Source organism: Nycticebus coucang, chromosome 16, assembly GCF_027406575.1.
Source record: "Nycticebus coucang isolate mNycCou1 chromosome 16, mNycCou1.pri, whole genome shotgun sequence".
Lineage (NCBI taxonomy): Eukaryota > Metazoa > Chordata > Mammalia > Primates > Lorisidae > Nycticebus > Nycticebus coucang.
In genome coordinates, this window is record NC_069795.1 from 95,624,550 (window position 1) to 95,651,689 (window position 27,140).

A 27,140-nucleotide genomic window follows, 5' to 3' on the forward strand; every position below is an offset into this window, starting at 1 on the left:
TGGGATTACAGGTGTGAGCCACAGCACCCAGCCTCTGCTGCCCTTCATAAATGTAAATATCTCAAGGGCAGGAATTGTCTTCTTAATGTTGCTAATACCTGCAGCAGCTTGCAATAAATTTAGGCGGTTTATTCACAAGAGAATTAGTAGCTGGCATTTATTTACTAAGTATAATTCATATCACTAAGGCTTCTAAAATAACAAGACTAAGATAATTTAGCAGGGGTAAGTGTGGATTTCAGCAAATCACTTGAAAGATACCATAACAGAAATTTTTTATAGGGTAGATGATAGTATCAAGCATTAAACAAGCATTAATTCAATAAATCTTTAAGTGCCTACTTTGTGCAGATCCTATGGTAGGCCTACAATCTATGGATATACATCCTGCTTGGAAAAACAGACACTACACAAACAATTACAAATCTGTAAGGATAACAAAGGAAAGAAACCAGATGCAGTATTAAAAAGAACAGGCCCAGTCAGCACAGTGGTGCATACCTATAATCAGTCCCAGCTACTTGGCAGGCTAAGGTGGGAAGATGGCTTACGCCTGGGAGTTTGAGGTCAGCCTAGGCAACACAGCAAGACCCCCATCTCTTAAATAAATAAATAAAAATAAAAACAAAGAAGAACAGGCCCAGAAGGAAAGTTTCTATTTAGATAAGATGATGGGGGTAGCGGTGGGAAGAAAGAATGAGATGAAAGAATGAACATACTAGAAGAATTTGTAATGTCGGGGGGCGCCTGTGGCTCAGTCAGTAAGGCGCCAGCCCCATATGCAGAGGGTGGCGGGTTCAAGCCCGGCCCTGGCTGAAACCAAAAAAAAAAAAAAAATAGCTGGGTGTTGTGGTGGGTGCCTGTAGTCCCAGCTACTTGGGAGGCTGAGACAAGAGAATCGCTTAGGCCCAGGAGTTGGAGGTTGCTGTGAGCTGTGTGATGCCATGGCACCCTACCGAGGGCCATAAAGTGAGACTCTGTCTCTACAAAAAAAAAAAAAAAAAAAAGAATTTGTAATGAGTAAAAATTAATTGGTTGATTATTATACTCAAAAGATTCTGGGTAATGATTAAATAATGAAGTGATCTATCAAAGGGATCTCTGAAAAGTCCTGCAGCATCAAGACATTTATAAATGTCCTAGATGAGGTGGAGATAGCATTCCTTTGAGTCTTAGAAGCACAAAGCTACTACAAGATCAGCTAAAACACTGAAATAAAATGGGATCCCCAAAGAGTCTTCATACACAAAAGGCTGAATCTAAAAAAATTAAATATGAGGTAAGAGCAAGGTCCTCCCTAGATCCTCCAAAATCTAATTGCTCACAAAAAAGCCAAAGCCAATTCAATCTTTATCTGTGGTAGTAGAAGTACACAGTCAAAACAGGATGATACTAGCCCCTAACTATGCCTGCAGCAATGTGTCCACTCCAGAGCACACCCTCTCAGGTGGACAAAATGGAACAGGCCCCAACTTAAGCAACCAGAAGGCAAACAAGCCAGAAACTGATATGTTACATGGTAATACTGAAAGAAGAGAAGCCGACTGGCCTACAATAATACTCAAATGGAAATGTCTTTAAATAGCTGAAGAACTGTCTGAGGACTCATACAAAACCCCACACAGAGGGCTCATACTATTCTGTGTGGGCCTGAAGGAAAGAACCAGGATCAATGTGTGAGAGATATCCAGTTTAATGTAAGAAGTTTCTAACAATTTTAGTAGCTGAAAATAAAATCAGACTGCCTCACTGATTCCTTATTTACAGAGTTATTCAAGTACCAATAATGGGATGACAAGGATTCTTATAATAGAGGGTTAGCCTAGAAGATCCTAGAAGATTTCCCTCAGAGAAATGTGTATACACCTTTTAAGAAAGGAAACAACTATATTAAAATTATAATATTCAATATATACTGATAACAAAAGAATAGGAGTCACGATGAGCACCTCTTTTTTTTTTTGAGACAGAGTCTCACTCCGTAGCCCTGGTAGAATGCCATGGCATCATAGTTCACAGCAACCTCTTGCACTCAAGCAATCTCCCACCTCAGCCTCCCAAGTAGCTGGGACTGTAGGCACCTGCCACAACGCCTGGCTATTTTTAGGAACAGGGTCTGATTGCTCAGGCTGGTCTCAAACTCCTGGGCTCAGGCAATCTACCTGCCTTGGCCTCCTAGGGTGCTGGGATTACAGGTATGAGCCACCAGACCACTTGTAATCACAGAACTCAAATGTAACTTGAGCATTACAAATTTAACAGTTTTTTCCTTTCCTAAAATGTATATACATTTTTGGCGCACCCTCTGTATACATGTATAACCTCTCTTAGAATAAAAATGTGTACCTAATCAACCCATCTCTCTCAATGGTTTCCTTCTATTTCCAGGACCACTTTCCCACCTTAGAGTTTTTGCACTTAAGTTCCCTCTACCTGGAATGTTTTTCCCAGGCTCTTTGAATGGTTGCCTCCACATCTTATCCTTCAGGGATTAGATCAAATGACAACCCCCAGTAGAGGTCTTCTCTGACCATCCTAGCCAAAGCTGGTTTCCCATTATTCCCCCCAACATCATTCGGTTATTTTCTTCAGAGCAAGGAGCACTAAGAAGGCATGTTAGCACATGTTGTTTTCTAACCAGTTCAAATTCCTGCTCGAAATTTGTGACGACTACTGATCCTTTCTATCATGTTTCCAGCAAGTCCCTATGTATATTACCTCACCAGGTGAAGTGGCATAATTCAAATTAAATCCGGAAAAGAGAAGAAGGATAAAATAAAACAAGAAACTTTAAGGTTGGAGACGATCTTTTTGGCTTTAAGGTGAAAGTTTCACTTCATCTTTACCTAGTTGGATTGCTTGCAGTGTATTTTTGATGAAGAGAATTTAATTAATTCTTTAAAGCCTTAGAATGGTGCCTAACACATAACAGATGCTCCATATATGTTGGTTGGTATTATTATTGATTTAGTACAGTGGTGTACGTTTTTGTAATAATTGAGTCAATTTCCACATCTGTAAAATGGGAATAACAACATTTACTTTGCAGAATCTTTTAAAGAATAAAGCACATAATACCGAGTATTTGAGGCATTGCTATTATTATTTTTCACACCAGTAGAATGCAACTCACAGTCCCCAAGAGGCTCCAAATAATTCTACTAGGACTGCACTGTGATTTTCCTGGGTCCAAGGCACTTTTGCCTTCATAGGCCCGTAACTTATTTTTTAACTTCTTTTATTTTGTATTTTTGCAGTTTTTGGCCGGGGCCAAGTTTGAACCCACCACCTCTGGTATATGGGCCGGCGCCCAACTCCTTTGAGCCACGGGCGCCGCCCTAGGCCCCTAACTTATTAAAAATGTTATTTTATGGGCGGCGCCTGTGGCTCAGTCCGTAGGGCGCCGGCCCCATATACCAAGGGTGGCGGGTTCAAACCGGCCCTGGCCAAAATGCAAAACAACCAGAAAATAGCCGGGCGTTGTGGCGAGCGCCTGTAGTCCCAGCTACTCGGGAGGCTGAGGCAAGAGAATCGCTTAAGCCCATGAGTTGGAGGTTACTGTGAGCTGTGTGAGGCCACGGCACTCTACCGAGGGCCATAAAGTGAAACTCTGTCTCTACAAAAAAAAAAAAAATGTTATTTTATGACTGTGGTAAGATAAAACGAATATAGTACCGACAGGATTCATTGCCACATAATCATTAACACCATACTCTTTTCTTTTTTTTTTTTTTTTTGTAGAGACGGAGTCTCATTTTATGGCCCTCGGTAGAGTGCCGTGGCCTCACACAGCTCACAGCAACCTCCAACTCCTGGGCTTAAGCGATTCTCTTGCCTCATCCTCCCGAGTAGCTGGGACTACAAGCGCCCGCCACAATGCCCGGCTATTTTTTTTTGGTTGCAGTTTGGCCAGGGCCGGGTTTGAACCCGCCACCCTCGGTATATGGGGCCGGAGCCTTACCGACTTGAGCCACAGGCGCCGTCCTCTTTTTCTTTTCTTTAAGAGACAGAGTCTCACTATGTCGCCCTGGGTAAAGTGCCGTGACATCAGAGCGCACAGCAACCTCAAACTCTTGGGCTTAAGCGATTCTCTTGCTTCAGCCTCCCAAGTAGCCGGGATTATAGGCGCCCGCCACAGAGCCCAGCCATTTTTTGTGGGGGGGGGGGGTCGGGGGAGGGTTATAGTAGTCACTGTTGTTTGGAAGGCTGGACTCGAACCTGCCAGCCCCGGTTTATGTGGCTGGCGCTCCAGCCGCTGAGTTACAGGCGCCGAGCCAACGCCATACTCCTTTTAAAAATAAATTTAAATTAAAGCATTTTCGTGGACCCTCCCAAACCATCATGGACTCTATAGCCACGATACCTACTGTGCCGAATAAATAAATCGGTCCTGAGCTTCTCTACCTGTCCACATTTTATTTAGCATCTATGGATTCCACCAAGGTCACCCTTCAAGAGTCCTCTTATGTCTCACCCCGCAGCCCCCACGCGCATTTTCTCCCAAGGCCAGTACCCACCGACAGCCTTCGGAAAGCCACGGATGAGGAAGCCCCCGAATCCGAGTCGAGGGCCAAGGCTGCGGCCGGACATAGACGCCAGCGCGACGGCCGAAACCCGCCGCAATAAACTCATAGCAGCCATGATTACGTCCGGCGAGAGGACGAAGCCGAGGAATGACGGGAGATGAGATCCAGTTTACCAATGAGGATGAAGGCGGAAGGTGGCCATGTTGAGTGAGGGCAAAGGCGCGTTCCTGTTCTCTTCTTGCGCCTGCATAAAACCTCGGAAGTGAGAGGATTGTTGGCGGAAGCGCAATTTGCTTAGTTACCAGAAATAATGGCTGCGGCCAGTTTGTCTATTCTTTGTAGACGAGTCTCAGACGCTCTGAAGGTGTCCAGGTCGTTAATAACTCTTCAGGTCCCTTCCAGCACAGGGTAAGTGATGTTTTGGGTGCGTTTGTTTACCTCTCTGTCTTTGGGTCTTTTTTTTCTGCCGAGTACAGGTTAGGGATGGAAAGGCCTCTTGGATGGCGAGCCAGAGCCCTCTTAGGGGAGGAGTGAGTGACCTTGGAGACGTCCACCTCCAACATAGTCTTTCTTCCTCAAACATTTTGTTGCCCTCTGCTGTGGACTAGACAATATATGTGGTTTGTAGATGCCCAGCATTTGTTGAGGTAAACCTAGAGGTACAGAAGCATGCTCTTGGGCTGGGTGATTTTGGAAAAACTTTACTGGAAAGCTTTATGCTGTGGGACTGCAAGCTGAGTAAGGTTTGGACGAACAAAAAAAGAAGCTATGGGGGCGCGTGTGTGTTCTGTAAGTTCTGACTTAACGAGTACAAAGCATGGGTATAAGGCACACTTTCTGGGTGAAGGACACAACTACATGTTGACTTTATCTTACAAACGCAGGCAGGGTAACCTGATCGTATGTACCCTCATATTAATCTGAAATTTGAAAAGGATGTTCTTATATTTCCAGGATCTGTCACAAAGAGAGTGTTCATTAAATGAGGGATAAATTATGAAAGTATTTCTACTTTTTCAAATGGACAGTAAGTAACCCTGCAGGGAATGAAAGAAAGAACCCCTTGCAAATGGTGTTCATTTATTATTTTGAGGTGGAAAGATAACTTGTCTTCTGGACAGACTGATCATTTTTCAATCTAGGATGTGTGGTTTCTTACCTTTTATTGGCAGTTGTCTAAAATGAGTTGAATTTTATAAATAGTAGTTTTATAAACAGACCATGTCAGACTTTTTTAAAGTAAAAATGCATTCAGGTATCTACTCTTGAATGCAAATGTTTTTTTTTTTTTTTAAATATGCACTCAGGAGTTGAGATTTATTTATTTATTTATTTATTTTTTGTGGGTTTTGGCCGGGGCTGGGTTTGAACCTGCCGGCGCCCTACCACTTTGAGCCACAGGCACCGCCCTTGAATGCAAATGTTAATGTGCTACTATATTATTACACTAACAAAGATAAGCATAATTTTTCCATTTCACAGAGGCTCAGATGTCATAACTTGATCAAAGTGGCAAACATAGATCAGTTGTCTCTTCTACTTCATTTTTTTTCCTTAAAAAGCAACCAATTGTAGCTTATTTTTAGTTATAAAATGTATATATGTTTGTTTACAGACCCTTTGGAAAATGGAGTAAAGTATTTTGAAGAAGAAAGTAAAAATCAGCTATCATTCTACCATCTGGAAATAGATATCCTTCTGTTCTTTTTAACATCACATAATACACCATATATAATTTTTAAATAAAATTAGGATCATATAAACCAGGGGGGACGCCTATAATCCTAGCACTCTGGGAGGCCGAGGCAGGTGGATTGCTTGAGCTCAGGAGTTCAAGACCAGTCTGAGCAAGAGCAAGACCCTGTCTTCACTAAAAATAAAAAAATTAGCTGGGCGTTGTGGTGGGCACCTGTAGTCCCAGCTACTCAGGAGGCCAAGGCAGGAGGATTGCTGGAGCTCAAGAGTTTGAGGTTGCGGTGAGCTATGATGCTGTGGTACTCTACCCAGGGCGACAGAATGAGACTATCTCAAAACAAACAAACTATAACAACAACAACAACAAAAAAAAAACTTTCAAACCAACAGAAAAGTTGTAAGAGTGGTACAAACGGTAGCCATGTGCTTTCCACCTGTGTTAACCGGTCATTAGCATTTTGTCTCCTTTTTTATCTTTTTTTATTCATGCTTTTTATTCTGAATTATTTGAGTCTTGTCAGGATTTCAAACATAATGACACTTCACATTATCTTCTAAGAATAAGGGCATTGTCTTAATAATCACAATACAATGATCACACTCAGGGTATTTAGCACTGATTCAATACTGCTGTTTATATGCTGCTGTTATCTAGCATACAAAAGTTGTTTGTTGTTGTTGTTGTTGTTGTTGTTTTTTTTGAGACAGAATCTCACTCTATGGCCTTAGTTAGAGTGCCCTGTGCCATAGCTTGCAGCAACCTCAGACTCCTGGGCTCCAGATCCTCTTGCCTCAGCCTCCCAAGTACCTACCACCATGCCAGGATAATTTTTCTATTTTTGGTAGAGATGAGGTCTCATGCTGGCTCAAGGAATCCACCTGCCTTGGCCTCCCAGGGTGCTAGGATTACAGGCATGAGCCACTGCGATCAGCCTGTCTTGGTACTTTCTTTTTCTTTTTGATTCAAGATCTAGTGAAGGATCATTTATTGTGTAAGTTGCCAAGTCTCTTTAGTCTAGTACAGTGTCTTTTTTCCTCTTTCAGTATGTTGACATTTTTGATAAGATAAGCTTTTTTTTTTCTTTTTTTTAAGACAGAGTCCCAAGCTATTGCCCTGAGTAGAGTGCCATGGCATCATAACTCATAGCAGGCAACCTCCAACTCGGGCTTAAGCAATCCTCTTGCCTCCATTTTTGTATTTTTAGTGGAGACAGAGTCTCACTTTTTGCTCAGGTAGATCTCAAACTTGTGAGCTCAAGCAATCCACCTGCTTCGATCTCCCAGAGTGCTAGGATTACAGGCATGAACCACTGCACCCGGCCCATAAGGTTGGCTTTTTAAGAATCTCTCCATTTTGGATTTGTCTGATTATTTCCTCATGATTAGATTTACCCTAAATATTTTTGGTAGGAATAGAACACTTGTGATACACTTTACTATTTTGTTTTAAATCATTTCTCCAAGTCATTAAATAATTTTTTAAAATACAATTTTAAAATTACTGCTTAGTAATTTGTGATATAGATACACAATTTTTAAACCATTTCCCAGTTTCATGTTTACATAATTATCAACCTGTAATGCTTTAATAAACATCTAATTAAAAAATTTTTCTCTAGAGCCAAGGTCTCATTCTTTCAACCAGTCTGCAGTGGCCTGATCATAGCTTATTCCAACCTCGAACTCTGAGCTCAAGTGATCCTACTTACTCAGCCTCCTGAGTAGCTGTGACTGCAAGCTTGCACCATCACACATGGCTAATTATTTTATTTTTTGTAGAAACTATCTTGCCCAGACTGTCTCGAACTCCTTTTCCTGAAATGATCCTCCCACCTCAGCCTCCTAAAGTACTGGGATTACAGGTGTGAACCTAGTAAACATCTTAATTTATAAATTCTCATCTATGATAATTTAGTTGAAATTTCTAGACATGGAAGTCAAAGTACAAAATTGACCTTCAGAATGTTTTTACCCTAAAATATAATTTCATAAATGTTACCTCTGAAATTATAGGATAGCAACTTCTATAATGGCATATTAAGAATACTTTCTAAAGTATTTTACAAGTTTATTGCTTGTGCAGAAATCCTGAGTAGGTTTTTTTATTTTTAACATTATATATGAGGAAATGATTTAGCTTATTGCTTATAAGATTCAAATATTATAAAACTTTAATCACTTTTTTATATGCATTCAGTTGTAGGATTTCTCTTGGTTTGTTGCCTAAGAATATACCAGATGTCACATCTCTTCAGCATTGTAGATTACTTCATACTACATTATCAAGAAAAGGACTGGAAGAATTTTTTGATGACCCAAAGAATTGGGGAGAAGAAAAAGTAAAATCTGGTGAGATAATTTGGATTGGTCAATATTAAATATACAGTATTTCTTTAACCCTCCATCATTCTAGGATTATTTATCCAGTTTAGGAATTATGTAGGTGTTTCCTTTTTTGATTTCCTTTGGGACTATCTAATAGAGAAAATTAAAAGGACAATGTATGGCAGGTTGGCAAAATGTTTAGAAGAGGGGTAGGTTGAAATTGTTAATTAAAGTGAAGTTCAAGGCCAGACTTGGTGGCTCACACCTATAATCTTAGCACTCTGGGAGGCCGAGGTGGGTGGATTGCCCTGAGTTCACAGGTTCAAGAGCAGCCTGAGCAAGAGCGAGACCCTGTCTCTAAAAATACCTGGGAGTTGTAATGGGTGCCCGTAGTCCCAGCTACTCAGGAGGCTGAGGCAAGAGGATTGCTTGAGCCCAAGAGTTGGAAGTTACCGTGAGCTATGACGCCACAGCACTCTACCAAGGGTGACAAAGTGAGACTCTGTCTCAAAAAAAAAAAAGTGAAGTTCAGGATTTATTTTCTATTTCATTTTTTAGTGATAATTAAAATTGTAATGATAGAAATTTTATGTCATTAGGGTGTGAGAATGCATTCTGTACTAATGCTAACATTTTTGAATGCTATTTGTTACTAATATTTTCATGTGTGTTATTTAGGTTAGTTGTAATTATATGTTACATTATATAATGAAGCTATTAAAGTCAAGTAATTTGCCAGGGGTATAAAACTAGAAACGTTATTTCAGGTTATGAATTATCATTTATAGGAGCATCATGGACCTGCCAGCAGTTAAGGAACAAAAGTAATGAAGATTTACATAAACTTTGGTAAGTATACAAAATACATTAACATTTAGGTGATTGAAACAGTTATAGTATAACAAGAAGGTAAAACCTTTATATCTGGGCTGGGCATGGTAGCTTATGCGTATAATCCTAATACTCTGGGATGCTGAGAATAGCTGATCAGTTGAGCTCAGGAGTTGGAGACCAGCCTGAATAAGAGCAAGACTAGCCTGAGCAAGAGTGAGACCACATCTCTTAAAAAAAAAAAATACAAAAATTAACTGGGTGTGGTGGTGTAGGCCTGTAGTCCCAGCTGCTTGGGAGGCTGAGGCAAGAGGTTTGGTTGAGCCCAGGTGTTTGAGTTTGCAGTGAGCTATGATGACACCATGCCACTGTACACTACCCCAAGCAGAGCAACAGAGCAAGACCCTGTCTCAAAAAAATATTATTTTTATCTGATATGAGAAATTGAGTGATTTATCTTATAGTACTGTGGGCAAGATATAAGACTGTGAAAGATTTTATACATATGGCAGAGGTTAGATTGTATCATAGTTCTCAAAATAGTTGGCAGTTTAGAAATGTAACTGCTTCTGGTCATACTAACACCTTTCTACTAGGAGTTTTTGTAAACTAATGAAATGGAGATTAGTGGGTCATACTTAGACTTTCCTCATTTTTATTGCCTTTTTTATAGTCTGTAATCTTTAGCTTATTTGCTTTAGGGCATGTGGGGCAGAACATTTAGTTGAGAATTTAGGTGGACTTTTTTGGCAGTTTCTCCTGATGGTTACAGAAGGTTGAAAGGACTTAAGGCAGGGTTATACTTTTTTTTTTTTTTTAAAAGGCAGAGTCTCACTTTGTCACTCTGGGTAGAGTGCTATGGTGTCATAGCTCACAGCAACCTCAAACTCCTGGGCTTAAGCAATTCTCTTGCCTTAGCCTTTCAAGTAGCTGGGACTACAGGCATCTGCAACAACGCCCAGCTATTTTTAGAGATGAGGTCTTGCTCTGGCTCAGGCTGGTCTTGAACCTGTGAGCTCAGGCAATCCACCTGCCTCAACCTCCCAAAATGTTGGGATTACAGGCATGAGCCACCACTCCTGGCCAGAGTTACACTTTTAATTGACCTTTAATTGACTTTCACCCAAAGATATGTTTGTGTGGACTGTACTTTGTTTTTTTGGGTTGTTTTTTTTTTTTGAGAAGAAGGAAAGGGAAGTTTGTTACTTCGTTGGCAAGTAGGAAAAATGGCAGACTATTCATCTCAAAATAGAGTTTTTTCCTGAACATAAGCGAAACACAGAGCTTTTAAAGAGGACCTATTATCATTCACCTACAGTTGATGATTCTTACTGTCCCATCTCTGCTAAAGGCTAAACCTTGACAGTTTCCTGTATTTTGAGGTCCTCTGTTTCTCTCCAGCTCAGCCCCATATCAGACATTATATATAAGACAACAGTCAATCCTCACCTTTACAATTGTTGCTTATGATTTTTCACTTGGTGATGTTGTTACACATGTCCTGCCACAGTTTTACAATGACATGTATATATGAGTACAAACTTCCATCTAGAACATCACCTGAATTCAGTGGGAACCAGCTCAAGACTACGTTGCCCCTTCTCCCATAGATATGGATATGTAAAATTGAGAGTGGAGAATAAGTAATAGGAAGTGGCATGAAAAAAATGGCAGAAATGTTTTCCATCTCTTTAAAAGCTCCTTTTGGAAACTGAGACCTGTATTTCTGCCTCTGGCAGTGGTCAGGAGGGGCAGGAAAATGCCTTTGCACTACAGAAGGTGAATCTGGAGGTAAGCACACAGCTGGCAAAGTGTGGAGCCTCCCAGGTCGACTGTACTTGTTTCGAAAATCAGGAAATTTTACACACAAAATAAGGATTTCTGGCTTTTCTTGAATAATCAGACCTGTGATTTGACCACACTGGCACTGCATTTCTTGGTGGCAATAACTGGCAGGTCTTTTTAGTAACTGTCCCTTCTAGATGAAGCAGTGCACACCACTTCTCCATACTGTCCTGCTGTTCTTTCACTGTGCTATGTCACTCATGATTGTCAACTGTCTGGGCACCCTAGTAGGCATTTACATTTTTTGCCCCTGACTTAAAGGGTTATCTTTCATGGCAGATTAAAGAATTACAAAGTGTTTATAAAAATCACTAATATTATGTTTATTCATTTTAGAAAAATAAGTTATATTAAAGCACTGCTTACCATGAGGTATTAGTAAAAGGATACTTAGGACCCTTTCAGCATTCATCATGTCTGAACAAACCATCCACACAACCTTCTGTCACGCCTCCCCCTAAAATTGTCTTCTTCCTTAGTATAAAATGCTCCATTTCCCTTGTCTCATTTTCAATGCCCTGTACATTTATTTCCTTTCTTATAATTCTGATTCTCAACCAGATGTATTTAGACAGCCTATCTTCACTTTAGCCCTGCTGCTCAGTCCCCAAAGCAAATTATGTTTGCTTTGCTGACCCTTCCATCCTAGCACATTCCATCTGCACTACTCAGCTTTCCCTGTCATCTTAGAAGAGGGTTTAGAGTTTTCCCTATCATCTTAGAAGTATTTCCTACTTAATTCTTCTGGTGCTGTTACACTATGCTACATGCATCACACTGTGGTTTCAGAAGCAGCATGGTAAAGTAAAAGTGAAATGGATGTGTTTCTTGAATTAGCTGTGTGACCCAGAATACATTACTTCTCTCTGCCTTACTTTATTTAGGAAGTGGAAATAGTACCAACCTCAAAAGGTTGTTGTGAGAATTAAATAATGTATGTAAAGTGCTAAACACGCTGCCTGGCATAGAGCAGGTCCTCAGCAAATATCATTCATCTTCCTTGTCCATTTGGAGTGTAAGGAATATGTTATGTTTTTTTGTAACTCTCCTACCACTTGATACAATTTTGTGGCTCACGGAAAGTTTATTGAACAAATTGGATAAGCAAAGATACTGCTCTGTATCAAGGATTATTCTTTGTAATGATATTCTGTGTATTGAGATTTCTAAATGACTTGCAAGTAGGCCAGGCGCGGTGGCTCACGCCTGTAATCCCAGTACTTGGGAGGCCAAGGTGGGTGGATTGTCTGAGCTCACAGGTTTGTGACCAGCCTGAGCCAGAGTGAAACCTCACCTCAAATAGCTGGGTGCTGTGGCGGGCGCCTGTAGGCCCAGCTACTTGGGAGGTTGAGGCAAGAGAATGCTTAAGCCCAGGAGTTTGAGGTTGCTGTGAGCTGTGATGCCAAGGTGCTCAATCCCAGGGCAACTGAGTGAGACTCTGTCTCAAAAAAAAAAAAAAGTAATAATAATAAAATAAATGACTTGCAAATATAGACTAATTTTGATGTTATAAATCACAACTGTATTAACATAGCCCCCACAAGTTTTGTATTTTTTGCTTATAGGTATGTCCTACTGAAAGAAAGAAACATGCTCTTAACCCTAGAGCAGGAGGCCAAGCGGCAGAGATTGCCAATGCCAAGTCCAGAGCGGTTAGAGAAGGTAAGAGACAAGAGAGGCTGGGGACTAGAGTGCAGGGTAAAGGCTAAATGGAGTGAGTATGTGGTTCCTGTATTTCCTGTCAAATACATTTTTTTTTTCTATTTCTGTTGGATTTTAAGTAAATGTAGAGTTATGCAACCATTTCAGCTATCTCATTTTGGAACATTTCCATCATCCCCAAAAGAAACCTCAAGCCTACCTCTAGTTGTTCTTCATTCCTGCCTGCACCCCCAGTGTACGTGTGGACAGATGTTTTCATTTGAATAGATAACTAGAAGGGAGATAGCTGGGTCATATGGTAAATCCACATTCAACATTTTAAGAAACCACCAAAGTGTTTTCTAAAGAACTGCACCACTTCACATTTCTTTTTTTTTTTTTTTTTTTGTTCTCAAGGAGTTTTTATTCTAGTTGGTGGAATAACAATAAACAATAAGCAAAATATTAATAAATATTTCACACCATACAGTATATTAGATAGCAGGAAACCATAATTTGTTCAGCCAACTGTGTTATTAGATGTTCCTTTCTAATTTTATGCAATTATACATAATGCAGTGTTGAAGTAATTATCGATTACATTTGTATTCCTTCTGATTTGTTTCTTACAAGGTTTGTTAACTTTAGTTTTTATTTTTTTTTTGTTTTTTTTTTTTTATTATTGGGGATTCATTGAGGGTACAATAAGCCAGGTTACACTGATTGCAATTGTTAGGTAAAGTCCCTCTTACAATCATACCACTTCACATTTCTAGATCTGATTAGCCACTTCCTCGCCAACTAAATCAATTTTTTACTGTGGTAAAAATCACTTAACGTAAAATATACTATCTTTTAAATTTACAGTTAGTAGTGTTTAACATATTTGCATAGTTATGAAAGGTCAGTTATTTTCTTTTTTTTTTTTTTTTTTGTAGAGACAGAGTCTCACTTTATGGCTCTCGGTAGAGTGCCGTGGCATCACATAGCTCACAGCAACCTCCAACTCCTGGGCTTAAGCGATTCTCTTGCCTCAGCCTCCCAAGTAGCTGGGACTACAGGCGCCTGCCACAACGCCCAGCTATTTTTTGGTTGCAGTTCAGCCGGGGCCGGGTTTGAACCCACCACCCTCGGTATATGGGGCCGGCGCCTTACCAACTGAGCCACAGGCGCCGCCCCAGAAAGATTAGTTATTTTCAAATTAGGTTTCCTTCATCAATAAAATAAAAATCCCTTGTTCTTCCTATTCTCACTCCAAGGTAATCAGTTTTATGTGTTTCTTGTTTATCCATCAGAATTTTTTTTACATGTGGAAGTGTGTCTAATTATTTTATAACAAATTTGGTTGGCTTGGCGCCTGTAGCTCAAGCAGCTAAGACGCCAGCCACATACACCTGAGCTAGTGGGTTCGAATCCAGCCCGGGCCTGCCAAACAACAATGATGGCTGCAACCATAAAATAGCCAGGCATTGTGGCGGGCACCTGTCGTCCCAGCTACTTGGGAGGCTGAGGCAAGAGAATCGCTTAAGCCCAGGAGTTGGAGGTTGCTGTGAGCTGTGATGCCAAAGCATTCTACCCAAGGTGACAGTTTGAAGCTCTGTCTCAAAAAACAAAAAAAATTGGTTATACTGTATATACTCCTCTTAAACTTGTGTTTATCACCTCCCTAGTGTATCTTGGATATCTTTCTCTTTTTTTTTGAGATAGAGCCTCAAGCTTTTGCCCTGGGTAGAATGCAGTGGCATCGCAGCTCACAGTAACCTCCAACTCGTGGGCTCCACCGATTCTCTTGCCTTAGCCTCCCAAGTAGGTGGGACTACAGGTACCATCCACAACGCACAGCTATTTTTCTTTTTTGTTTTCTGGAGATAGAATCTCAAGCTGTCGCCCTGGGTAGAGTGCGTGGCAACACAGCTCACAGCAACCTCCAACTCCTGGACTCAAGCAATTTTCCTGCCTCTGCCTCCCAAATAGCTGGGACTACAGGCGCCCACCACAGCACCCAGCTATGTTTTGTTTGCAGCTGTCGTTGTTTGGTGGGCCCGGGCTGGATTTGAACCTGCAGCTCAGGTGTATGTGGCTGGCGCCTTAGCTGCTTGAGCCACAGGCGCCGAGCCCTGGATATCTTTCCATATCAGTATGTGGATCTGCCTCTTTTAAGAAATATAATTAAGATATTTTTTCTATGTGGAAGTTCTTTATTTTTGTTTAGTTAGATTCATACAGTTTTTTCGTAGATTGCTTTCAAGCTCAACTCTTCATTGATTTTTCTGTGCCCTAGAAAATCAGTGAGAACAGAACTCATTTGTAATAGTGTTAATCTGGCTGCCTAACCACAGCAACTTTAGTTTCTTTTCCTCACTCTAGTTACAACCATAATTGCCACACTGCCTTTAAGATGGAAGGATATAATATCCCTAGAGAAAGTAAAAAAATACGTATGGAATACAACATCAAGTATTTAATTATGGAGGTTATTCTGACTTAGTGAAAGATAAGCTTTGTAACTTTTTTTTTAACTTTATCTTAATGTAATACTATGTATCAAGACTAAGAGGAAAAATTATAAGAGTAATACAAAGAATTCTCATCTACCCCTTATCCAGATTCTCATGTGATTATTTTACCACATTTGCATTATTCTGTGCCTCCACCGCCCCTCCATACTATTGTTTCTTAATTATTTGAGAGTAAGTTGTATACATCATGTCCTGTTATCCATTAAAAACTTAATTGTATGCTTCCTTAAAAAACAGGATTTTCTCTTATATGACCATTGTATAATTTTTAAAATTAGGAAATTAACACTGACAAACTATTATTACCTATAATATATAGATCTTATTTAGATTTTACAGTTATTCCAATAATGTCTTTTATGGTCAAAGAAAGTCCTGGATCACGTATTTTCAGTTTTTGCGTCTCTTTAATCTCCTTTAATGTGGAGACCTGGTCTCTCTCCTCTTTTGAAAACTACAGGCCAACCCATCAATTTCATTGTGTGTGATGTTTCTCATGGTAAGATTGTCAGGAATATCATATAAGCAATGCCTTGTTCGTCACAGTGCATCATATCAGGAGGTGTACAGGATGTTGATTTTTTTCTGTTATTGATATTAGCATTAATAACTTGATTAAGGTGGTCTTTTAGTTTTTTCCACTCTATGGAGTAGTGATAGTTAGAGACTATATAAATATCCTATAACTTCTTCACTTTCACTCATTGATTCTTTTTTTTTGAGACAGAGCCTCAAGCCCCTGGGTAGAGTGCTATTGCATCACAGCTCACAGTAACCTCCAACTCCTGGGTTTAAGCAATTCTCTTGCCTCAGCCTCCCAAGTAGCTGGGCGCCCGCCACAACTCCTGGCTATTTTTTTGGGTTTTTTTGCAGTTTTTGGCCAGGGCTGGGTTTGAACCCGCCACCTCCAGCATGTGGGGCCAGTGCCCTACTCCTTTGAGCCACAGGTACCACCCAACTCCTGGCTATTTTTTGGTTGGAGTTGTCATGGTTATTTGGCAGGCCCAGGCTGGATTCGAACCCACCAGCTCTGGTGTATGTGGCTGGCGCCTTACCTGCTTGAGTTACAGGCGCCGCACCTCCAGTGATGATTCTTTTCTGAATCGATTATTGCTGCAGTGTTTGCTGGATGGTGATTTTCTACGTTTATTAGCTGGCTTCTCTGTTTCTCTGCTTTCCCTTCTCCCCATTCTTTGTGTCTTCATTCATGAATTCTATCAATGCAGACTTGGGAATTTCAGTTTGGGCAGTGTGACTTCTTTTGAGGGTCCTCATCAGTCTTTGATGGGTCATTCTTTGATGTTCTGGATTCATCTTGGCCTTCTCAGCCCCAGCCCTGAAATCATCCATTTAACAGTGGAACCTGATTTCTTTTAATGGAGAAACGATATGATTATAAGCTAAGATCTGCTTTGTAAGGTGTTCTTGCGATGGAACATTTATAAAGTAATGAGATTTATTTTCAGGTGTGTTTCCTAACTCTGCTATTAAGAAAAACTTTTTTAGAGACTTTTTAAATTACATTGACAAAGTAAAAATGCATTATAAATAACAAATTGTTTACTTGACCATAAAGTTTTGCTATAATTGTGCTGTTACAAGATCTTTGAACTTCGATAATAGATTAACTCCTCCTTCTGCTGTATATATATTCAAAGCTAAACATGGTCATAATTTTTTTTTAAGCCTCAAACTCTCAGTGTTTTGTGACAAATTTTCATACTGGGGAAACTTTATTAAGCAAAAGAAAAAAATTATTCTTAATATAAGATATTAAAGATAACTCAATGTAAGATATTGAGAACTGCAGACTTAGAATTGTTTAAGGAAGAGTAAAAGAGAAAATGAGAATTTTAATTGGGATGTGATTTTTCTTTTTTTTGAACACGGTGTCTTTGTTGCCCTTGGTAGAGTACCCTAGCGTTATAGCTCACAGCAACCCTGTAACTCTTGGGTTCAAGTGCTCCTCTTGCCTCTGCCTCCCAGGTAGCTGGGATTACAGGTCCCCACCGACTGGTTTGGGTTGATACCAGTTCAAGCATATTACAGACAAATTTTATTTACAGAGTAATATTAAATTTGAGGGAGAAACTTTGCAATTCTATTAGAATTGTAACTAAAGTAATTAAGTACCCATTTGAGATTTAAAAAACCCAGATTATATGTGCTTTTCACAGTGTTAGTATTTATTGATCACATAAATATGTGATATTGTCTTAGTCCCTCTGTGTTTGAAATACTGAAACAAGGCAAATGCTAAACAACTGATTATAATTTTACAGATATGTTTTTGAATCTTATTTAAAAAATGTTTCAAGGACTGGTCTCTAAATTTAATTCCTGGCTACAAATGGAAATGTGTGCTCTTGACTTTAGAATACAATCTCATTGATTTTGTATCCTCTGGGGCTCACACCTATAATCTTAACAACCTCAGAGGCCACGGGTCCGGGAGGTGAGGGAGTGAATTCCTTGAACTCAGGAGTTCAAGACCAGCCTGAGCAAGAGTGAGACCCTGGTCTCTTCGAAAAATTAGCCAGACCTGGTGGTGCACACCTATAATCCCAGCTACGAGGGAGGCTGAGGCAAGATAATTTCTTGAGCCCAGGAGTTTGAGGTTGCTGTGAGCTATGACCCCACGGCACTGTGGCCTGGGGCAACAGAGTTAAGTGAGACTCTGTCTCAAAAAAAAAAAAAAAAAATGGGCAGCACCTGTGGCTCAAGGAGTAGGGCGCCAGCCCCATATACCAGGGGTTGGGGGTTCAAGCCCAGCCCTGGCCAAAACTGCATGAAAAAGGGAAAAAAGAATTGTATTCTCTCTCATACAAGCTAACACTCTTGGGGCTCTGAGAAACTTATAAACTAGAAAAAAGGTTATTTGAGGTTGACTTGTTTTGAATAAGATGTATCTCATTGATACTTTTGATTTTTCTTCACAGCTGGTGGCATAAACATTTGAATATACCCATTTACTTTCTTTCTTTCTTTTTATTTTTTTGAGACAGTCTCACTATGTTGCCCTTAGCAGAGTGCCATGGTGTGACAGCTCACAGCAACGTCAAACTCTTGGGTTTAAGCGAGTCTCTTGCCTCAGCCAGTGCCTGGCTATATTTTGTTGTTGTTGTTGTTGTTATTGTTGTTTAGCAGGTCTGGGCCGGGTTCGAACCTGCCAGCCCTGGTGTATGTGGCCAGCGCCCTAGCCACAGAGCTACAGGTGCTGAGGCACCATTTACTTTCTTTTTTCCTTTTTTTTTTTTTTGAGACAAAGTCTTAAGCTGTGGCCCTGGGTAGAGTGCCATGGCATCAAAGCTCACAGCAACCTCAAATTCTTGGGCTCAAGAGATCCTCTTGCCTCAGTTTGTCTATTTTTAGGAGAGATGAGGTCTCACTTTTTGCTCAGGCTGGTCTTGAACTCATGAGCTCAAGCACCTAGGCTTAGGTAGGATTATAGGTGTGAGCCACTGCATTGGCCAATAGCCCTAACTTTCTATCTTTGTAAGCTAACAATAGATTTTAGTTAGGAGCCTAAAATCCTGCCCTTGCTTGGCCAATTCTTTAGCCATGTGTGTGTATGTATGTATTCATTTATTCATTTATTTTCAGATTAATGTGAGGAACAGCCAGATTGATTACAGATTTCTAAATGTTAGAGACCTTTGCGTTAAGCCCTTACCAGTGTGCTCCCTTCACTTTCCTAAGTTGATCTTTCTTCAAACTAGGATTTGTTTGGCCTACCTTTATTTCTTAAGGATTTTGTAGAAATTCATATAGAAGAAGACAGGTGAGTAAGCTTTGAGTGCAGTTGGGGAAGTGCTGAGTATGAACTGAATGAACAGATTATGAAGTCATGTATCTAAATTTGTGGCTTTGCATCTCTTTCAGGTCTCCTAGCTACTTGGGGAATTATTTTTATAAGCTAATATGCACTTTTTTTGAGGATTCTTATAAGAACCAAATATGTGTATGCAGTATTTGATATCTGTTGTGATGCTCAGGGGTAAAATACAAAATGGTTCTCTTGTGTGAATTTATTTAGAACTATGAGAAAGTTTGGCTTGTCTGACATTACAATTCCCAATATATGAATATTTGTTGTAAACAAATATTACTCTAACATACTACTGCATAAATTATAAAACAATTAGAAATCTTAAAGAGAACAATAAATAGAAGTTTAGTAGTATCATCTTGCATTTTGATGAACATTTAGAGATTAGTATCCAGATATAATTCCTTTGATATTCCTTTCCTTCGAATAGCAACAGCTGCCATGCAGCCCAAAATATCTGTGTCTGTATACGAGGAACACCGTGATTGGTTGAAGCCAAGACATGGTTTTTAATATCACAAAAATAGCAAATTGTTATTACTTCTTACTAGCTCACTGAGTTTTGAAATTGTGTGAGTCAAATTGGGTTTTCAGAAGGAATCTGTACAAGTGTATCCTATTCCAAACAAAACTAGTATATGAAAATCTCATCTAAATAGATTTTCATTTTAAGGAATTATGAGCATTTTAAAAATTATAGAAAGTAGTAAAAGGGGTACACCGATGTGTACATACTTGTGCCAGAAACATTTTTAAGAAATATTTGATAGAGTGGCTCTTTGGCAAAAATATTGAACATAGATTTTCTATAGCATAATTTTTTTTTTGAGATAGAGTCTCACTGTGTCACCCTCGGTAGACAGCAACCTCAGACTCTTGGGCTTAAGTGATTCTCTTGCCTCAGCCTCCCAAGTAGCTGGGACTACAGTTGCCTGTCACAATGTAGCATAAATCTTTATATGTCCTTTCATTGGAATTTTGTTACAGGAGATTGTTAAATGGGAATTATAATTGGGATGTGATTAGGTGTTAAATGAGAATTATAATTGGATATATTATCCATTCTCAGGTAATAGATTCCATGGATGCATTAGATAAAGTTGTCCAGGAGAGAGAGGATTCTCTAAGACTTCTTCAGACTGGTCAAGAGTATCCTAGACCTGGTGCTTGGAGAAGAGACATCTTTGGAAGGATCATCTGGTACATAACTTAAACTGTGGCTCTTGTAAGAGTGGAGATCCCATGCCTCATTCCCCTGTCAGTGTCTTTTTAAAAATTAATAATTTATTGATTTATTTATTTTGAGACAGGACCTCACTCTCTCACCCCAGCTAAAGTGCAATGGTCTAATCATAGCTTATAGCAATCTCAAAATTTTGGGCTCTAGTGATCCTCGTGCCTCTGCCTCCTGAATAGGTGGGACTACAGGTGTGTGCCACCATGCCCATCTAAGTTTTCAGTTTTTTGTAGAGGCGGGCTTTCTTGCTCTTGGTTAGGCTGGTCTCAAACTCCTGAGTATAAGTGATCCTCCCACCTCAGCTTCCCAGAGTGTTAGGATAATAGGTGTGAGCCACTACACCCAGCCCTCTGCCAGTATCTTTTAAGAAAACTTTCACCAGCTTGGCGCCTGTGGCTCAAGCAGCTAAGGCGCCAGCCACATATACCTGAGCTGGCGGGTTCAAATCTAGCCCGGGCCCGCCAAACAACAGTGACAGCTGCAACCAAAAAATAACCGGGCGTTATGGCAGGGGCGCCTGTCATCCCAACTACTTGGGAGGCAGAGGCAGGAGAATCACTTGAGCCCAGGAGTTGGAGGTTGCTGTGAGCTATGATGCCACAGTGCTCTACCCAGGGTGACAGCTTGAGGCTCTGTCTTAAAAGAAAAAAAAAAAAACTTTCACCATATGAGATACATTGATGATGTATTTAATATAAGAAGAGGCTCCCAGACCACTTTGGAATAGCAGGATATGAATAAACGTAGCTTTATCTGGTAAAAATGACACCAGCCGAGACATCTCATTCCTGTGATTCAGTTATCTATATGTTCTTTATTACAGTGATTCTTAATCTGAAGGAATCATATATCCTTTCAAGAATTTGATAAAAGTTATAGATGATTTCCCCAGGAGAATGTATATGTACACATGTAATTTCAGGAGATTATAAAAACCTGTGAAGCTAATAACTTCAGAACACATACCCACACTCTCTGCCCTTTGAGAACCTGGGACTGTTAAAAATTTTTCCGGGAATAAGGTCACATGAACCAGTTCAGTTTATTCCCCTTGCCATCAGGATAAGACCTAGGCCAAATTACGGGAATTTTTTTTTTTTTTTAAACAGAGTCTCATTTTGTCACCCTTGGTAGAGTGCTGTGGCGTCATAGTTCACAGCAACCTCAAACTCTTGGGCTTAAGTGATCCTCTTGCCTCAGCCTCCCAAGTAGCTGGGACTACAGGTGCCCATCACAATGCCTGGCTATTTTTAGAGACTAGGTCTCGCTCTGGGTTCAGGCTGGTCTCGAATTGAGCTCAGGCAACCACCCTTTTCAGCCTCCGAGAGTGCTGGAATTACAGGCATGAGCCACTGCGCCTGGCCTAGTATCTTTAGAATATTAAATTTCAGCCAGCAAAATGGTGACATCATTTTGAGTGGTTAGAGACCTTCCCCTGTACTCTGGACATTATCCCACTTAATTCACTTACTCATTGGATAATGTCTTTTTTTTTTTATCGCCCTCGGTAGAATGCTGTGCCATCACAGCTCACAGCAACCTCCAGCTCTTGGGCTTAGGAGATTCTCTTGCCTCGGGCTCCTGAGTAGCTGGGAATACAGGCACCCACCACAATGCCCAGCTATTTTTTTGTTGCAGTTTGGCCAGGGCTGGGTTCAAACCTGCCACCCTTGGTATATTAGGCTGGCGCCCTACCCACTGAGCCACAGGTGCTGCCCAAGGATAGTGTCTTTTAATGGAGTTTGTGCTGCATCTGCTTGGAGCCAGCTTCAGGGGATTAGCTGTGCTGTTGGTAATCATTTAATCCAACACAGAAAAAAAGGAAGTTGGCAAAACATCTCACTATAAGTGTTTATTTTCTGCTAATTTTAATTTAGATTAACACATTTGAGGTCAGTGAAGAAAGTGGAAATGTAGTAAATGTTTCTTTTTAATTTTTTGCTTTCTTGGCAGGCACAAATTCAAGCAATGGCCTATACCTTGGTACCTAAATAAAAGATACCGTAAGAAACGATTCTTTGCAATGCCTTATGTGGAACGTTTTGTCAGGTGAGCACAAGTACTCTTAATAATGAGATGTAATATCTTCGTATGAGATGGTTTATGTTACACTTTCTTTGACATAAAGAAATGACATAAGTAATAGGAAAGTCAGGTGAAAAAGAAGAAAATTAAAGTCAGATGTAATCTCACCATCTGGAAATAGCCACTGTTAACATTATAGTGTATATCCTTTCAAAAGTTTTATTGCCTTTTTCTTCATCTACCTATATGTAAATGCTCCTATAATGTTAAAATGAAGGTCCAAGTAATTCAGTTGCATTAAATGTGTGCTCATATTATTTCTAGGCAGAAGAAATAGGTAGAGGAAAGAAGTCTCTGGCATTATTTCTGAATGTAATACACAGTATCCTGTGAAATCTCCAAGTATTTCCTATAGCAGATTTTTCCTGTATTAGGTTTACCATTGAATAGAAAGAACATAGAGCTTCTTTTAAGGCAGCGGAGTGAAGTGGTCCAGTGAATCACTAGCTGATAATTATAAAATATTTAAAAAGAGCTACTTTAAAACACTAGATCCAGGCAGGGTATGGTGGTTCATAACTGCTGTAATTGTAGCAGTTTTGGAGGGTGAGGCAGGAGGATTGCTTGAGGCCAGGAGTTTGAGACTAGCCTGAGCAAGACAAAGAGCCTATCTCTACTAAAAATAAAAGAAATTATCCGAGCATGATGGTAGGCACCTAGAGTCCCAGCTACTTGGAAGGCTGAAGCAAGAGGATTGCTTGAGCCCAGGAGTTTCAGGTTGCTGTGAACTATGATGATGCCATTGCATCACAGCCTGAGCAAAAAAATAAAACTGTCTCATAAAAATAAAACACTTGATCCACATCCAAACAGAAACCAGAGAGAAAATTGAATTCCCAGAACTACAGTTAGAGAGAAAAAGAATTGCACGTTTATGGTTTCCTGGGCAAAGGTGCTGCTTAACTCCATCATAATGACTGCAGAGGGAGACAGGGTAGGGAAGCCACAGGGTTCTTCGTTATTGCTAGAAGTCAGAAGTCAAGGCCAGAAGAGCAGCTGGAAAGGGGTATGAGAAAAACTAGCAGCACAGAAAGCACAGCTTTTAATAGTTACCATGGATAAGACATTCTACTTTCAGCAAGAGTCACTCAAATACTGCTTTTCTCCCCCAAAAGCTTATTTCCATGCCAAACAAAAAGCTTTTCTTTCTTTTTTTTTTTGAGACAGAGCCTCAAGCTGTCACCCTGGGTAGAGTGCTGTGGCATCACAGCTCACAGCAAACTCCAACATCTGGGCTCAAGCGATTCTCCCACCTCCGCCTCCCCAAGTAGCTGGGATTACAGGCGCCCGCCACAACACCCAGCTATTTTTTGGTTGCAGCCGTCATTGTTGTTTGACGGACCCGGGCTGGATGTGAACCCACCAGCTCCGGTGTATGTGGCTGGTGCCTTAGCCGCTTGAGCTACAGGCGCAGAGCCAACAAAAAGCTTTTCTAAAACAGTATACACAGGATGGAGTGCAAAGTGTTTTGTATACTTAGAATAACATTTAAAATTGTTCATCTCCCGCACTGAAACGCTCCCTACCCTCATGTTGTCTGTAGTACCTGTCCACACGGGCACTAAGTCAGTCATCTTTTGCATTACACCAGGGTTCTAGATTGGGTCAGTCCTTGATTCAGTTCTTCCTGCAGAATGTCTGCAGGCTCTGTGGTCTCCCCTTGTCTCTACTATAGTTCAGTCTCTCTTCATCAAATTCAATCACTGAACATCTTCCTCACTCTATTCTATTCAAATACTGCTTCCTGGCTAGAAGCCTTTTTATCAAAGCAGTGCTATTCAAAAACATAATAGTAGCTGAGTGCAATGGCTATGCACTTGTAGCCCCAGCTATTCGTGAGGCCCACAAGTTCAAGACCAGCCTAGGCAATTTAGAGACAATCCCATCTTTTTTTTTGGCCGGGGCTGGGTTTGAACTCCCCACCTCCGGGCCAGTGCCCTACTCCTTTGAGCCACAGGCACTGCCCGAGACAATCCCATCTTTAAAAAGCAAAGCAAACAGTGGGCTTCTGTCTACAGGATAAAATCTAAATTCTTCCCCACCCTGTTCTCGCAAGTTCGTCTATTCACCTTTCATTGAAATAACTCTCAACTGTTTCCTAAATGTATCTTACTCATGTTCCCCCTTTTCTTTTTTTCTTATGGCTTTTAAACCTTCCCACTTACTCACATTTAAGACCTAGTTCAGCTGCTGAACTTCTGAAGAGATCTGACCTGCACTGGCTGGTTTTTTCCCTCCAGTGTTGTGCATTTTATTCCCCCCTTTAGTATATAAATTGAAGATATAAATGACTTAAAATAATGTATAGGAATTTATCAATCCTATACATTTTACAGGCTTTTACATATTCTTAAGGATCTTACCTTTAAAACTAGTTTTTTTAGCTTTACCTTCAGCGAATGTGGCATTATCTTTTGAATATTCTTTTTTTTTTTAATAAGCTCTTCTTTTTTATTTTTTTATTATTATTTTTTTGTGTGTATGGTTTTGGGCCGGGGCTTGGCTTGAACCCGCCACCTCTGGCATATGGGACCGGTGCCCTACCCCTTTGAGCCATAGGTGCCACTCCCTTCTGAATATTCTGAAGCCCAACAAACCTTTATTTCAGATTTTTTTTTATTTTTATTTTTATTATTTTTTTGAGATAGTCTTTGTTGCCCTCAGTAGAATGCTGTGGCGTCACAGCTCACAGCAACCTCAACTCTTGAGCTTAAGCAATTCTCTTCCTCAGCCTCCCAAGTAGCTGGGACTATAGGCACCCACCATAACGCCTGGCTATTTTTTGGTTGCAGTTGTCATTGTTGTTTAACAGGAGGGTTGGGCTCTGTGTATGTGGCCAGCACCCTACTCACTGGGCTATGGGTGCTGAGCCAAATGAGTTTATTTTTTATTTTTATTTTTTTGTAGAGACAGAGTTTCACTTTATTGCCCTCGGTAGAGTGCCATGGCGTCACACAGCTCACAGCAACCTCCAACTCCTGGACTTAGGCGATTCTCTTGCCTCAGCCTCCCAAGCAGCTGGGACTACAGGCACCCGTCACAACGCCCGGCTATTTTTTTGTTGCAGTTTGGCCCGGGGCTGGGTTTGAACCCGCCACCGTCCATATATGGGGCCGGCACCCTGCTCACTGAGCCACAGGCACCGCCCAAAATGAGTTTACTTTTTTAAAAATGGCCAAAATATAATAGGAACGAAAATTGATGAATAGAATGGTTAATCTCATTTTGACTTTGTCTTTTTTTCTATATCTATGCATGTGCTTTTATTTCTGTGACGTCTCTCACAGCCCTGGCATATTACAGTTATTTAGTACATCTCTTTAGTTGCATTGTTCTGTAAACATGCCTACATATAAACATGTCTCACAGCAACATCAAACTCTTGGGCTCAGGTGATCCTCCTGCCTCAGCCTCCCAGGTAGCTGTGAGTACAGGTGCCCACCACACCACCAGCTATTTTTAGAGACCAGGGTGGAGGTGGGTGAGGGTCTCACTCTGGCTCAGGCTAGTCTTATAAACTCCTGAACTCAGGCAGTCCACCGCCTTATCCTTCCAGAGTGCTAGAATTACAGGTGTGAGCCACTGTGTCCAACCCAAATTTTTAAGTTTTTTGTGGAGACAGGGGTGGTCTCCAGAAATCCTCCTTCTCTGACAGCCCAAAGTGCTGAGATCCCTGGCCCTAAAGTACCAGTTTAAATATAATAGAGGTTTGGCATCCATGAATTTATCATTTCCAATTTTGACAATTCCCACATTGACCCTAGAGGTGAAGATAATTTAGTTGAGGCACATATGCCTCATGTTCTGGGACTGTGATGTGTAGAAACAAATTTATTTAGAGAGCCTTAGCAAGGTTTTATTCTCTGTACAAGAAATAAACTGGAGTCAGTACTGTATAATCTCAAGGCTGTCAAAAATCTAATGTGTTCAATAAAATTAGTGTTTCTGAAAGAAGGAAGGAAGATAGTCTTACCAGGATTGGACTTCAGGTGCAATCTGTTAACGGGCTTACAAGATCTGAACACTCTTTCCCATCAGGAAATAGGAAGGACAGTAGGCATAGGGTTTCAGGTGCTTCTAAGTTCACATTTGTCTCCTGTGCCCTACTCCTTTGAGCCACAGGTTCTGCCCCACACATTTGTCTCCTGACTTGTGTAGGTTTACATGGTGATTATTCAAATTTAATAATACACATAACACATCAGATACAAAGACTGGCATGTATAAGGCTTTTCTGTAATTGATGTGTAACATTATTTTGACAGCACTGTATAACAGGAAATATGTTTGTATAAACTGCTGTTAACACTTCTGTAATTCTAGACTGAGATTTGAGAAGGAAGCCCGCATCAGAACACGGAAGAAAAGTCTGGAGAAAAAGAAAGAAAAATTTCTTCAGAAGAAGTTTCCACATCTTTCTGAAGCCCAGAAATCAAGTCTTGCCTAAGATGTTTGAACTCTTGAATTTACCATTTTGTCTTTCTTACATAATGGTCTGTATACAAAAGTAAATGTGTACCTAAGTGGTTTATAAAGAAACTTTGTGTTTTTAGTTGAGTGACTTATCAGTTACTATAAATGTTAATACAGAATGCTAATTCTGAAAG

General features: G+C 40.4%; 2 protein-coding genes across 5 annotated transcripts in view; one reads left to right on the forward strand and one right to left on the reverse strand.

Annotated features, from left to right (window-relative positions):
• NDUFB5 (NADH:ubiquinone oxidoreductase subunit B5) overlaps positions 1-4,705 on the reverse strand; it is a 21,832-nt gene extending 17,127 nt beyond the window's left edge. Inside the window, exon 1 of the mRNA XM_053564791.1 lies at positions 4,518-4,705. Within this exon, the coding sequence (XP_053420766.1) occupies positions 4,518-4,641 (124 nt within the window). The 5' untranslated portion in view covers positions 4,642-4,705. The remainder of the gene's footprint in view (positions 1-4,517) is intronic.
• MRPL47 (mitochondrial ribosomal protein L47) lies at positions 4,692-27,018 on the forward strand. 4 transcript variants are annotated; one of them, XM_053564789.1, is made up of 8 exons: positions 4,805-4,934; positions 8,001-8,083; positions 8,419-8,570; positions 9,335-9,395; positions 12,788-12,884; positions 20,281-20,411; positions 22,402-22,497; positions 26,857-27,018. In XM_053564789.1, exons 5-8 carry the CDS (start codon positions 12,813-12,815, stop codon positions 26,978-26,980), a joined length of 423 nt encoding a protein of 140 aa, XP_053420764.1. In that variant the 5' UTR covers positions 4,805-4,934; positions 8,001-8,083; positions 8,419-8,570; positions 9,335-9,395; positions 12,788-12,812; the 3' UTR covers positions 26,981-27,018. The 4 variants fall into 4 exon arrangements, with proteins under 4 accessions (XP_053420762.1, XP_053420761.1, XP_053420764.1 ...); XM_053564790.1 differs by having other exon boundaries at positions 8,485-8,570; XM_053564787.1 differs by lacking the exon at positions 8,001-8,083 and having other exon boundaries at positions 4,692-4,934; positions 8,485-8,570.
• Positions 27,019-27,140: the final 122 nt, after the last annotated feature.

What these genes read in the sequence shown, in the direction of transcription:
- MRPL47 (XM_053564786.1), top strand. Translation starts at nt 4,837, where the DNA reads ATGGCTGCGGCCAGTTTGTCTATTCTTTGTAGACGAGTCTCAGACGCT. An exon ending in GAAGATTTACATAAACTTTG is followed by an intron (nt 9,396 to 12,787) that starts GTAAGTATACAA and finishes TTTTGCTTATAG; the next exon opens with GTATGTCCTACTGAAAGAAA. An exon ending in ATCTTTGGAAGGATCATCTG is followed by an intron (nt 20,412 to 22,401) that starts GTACATAACTTA and finishes CTTTCTTGGCAG; the next exon opens with GCACAAATTCAAGCAATGGC.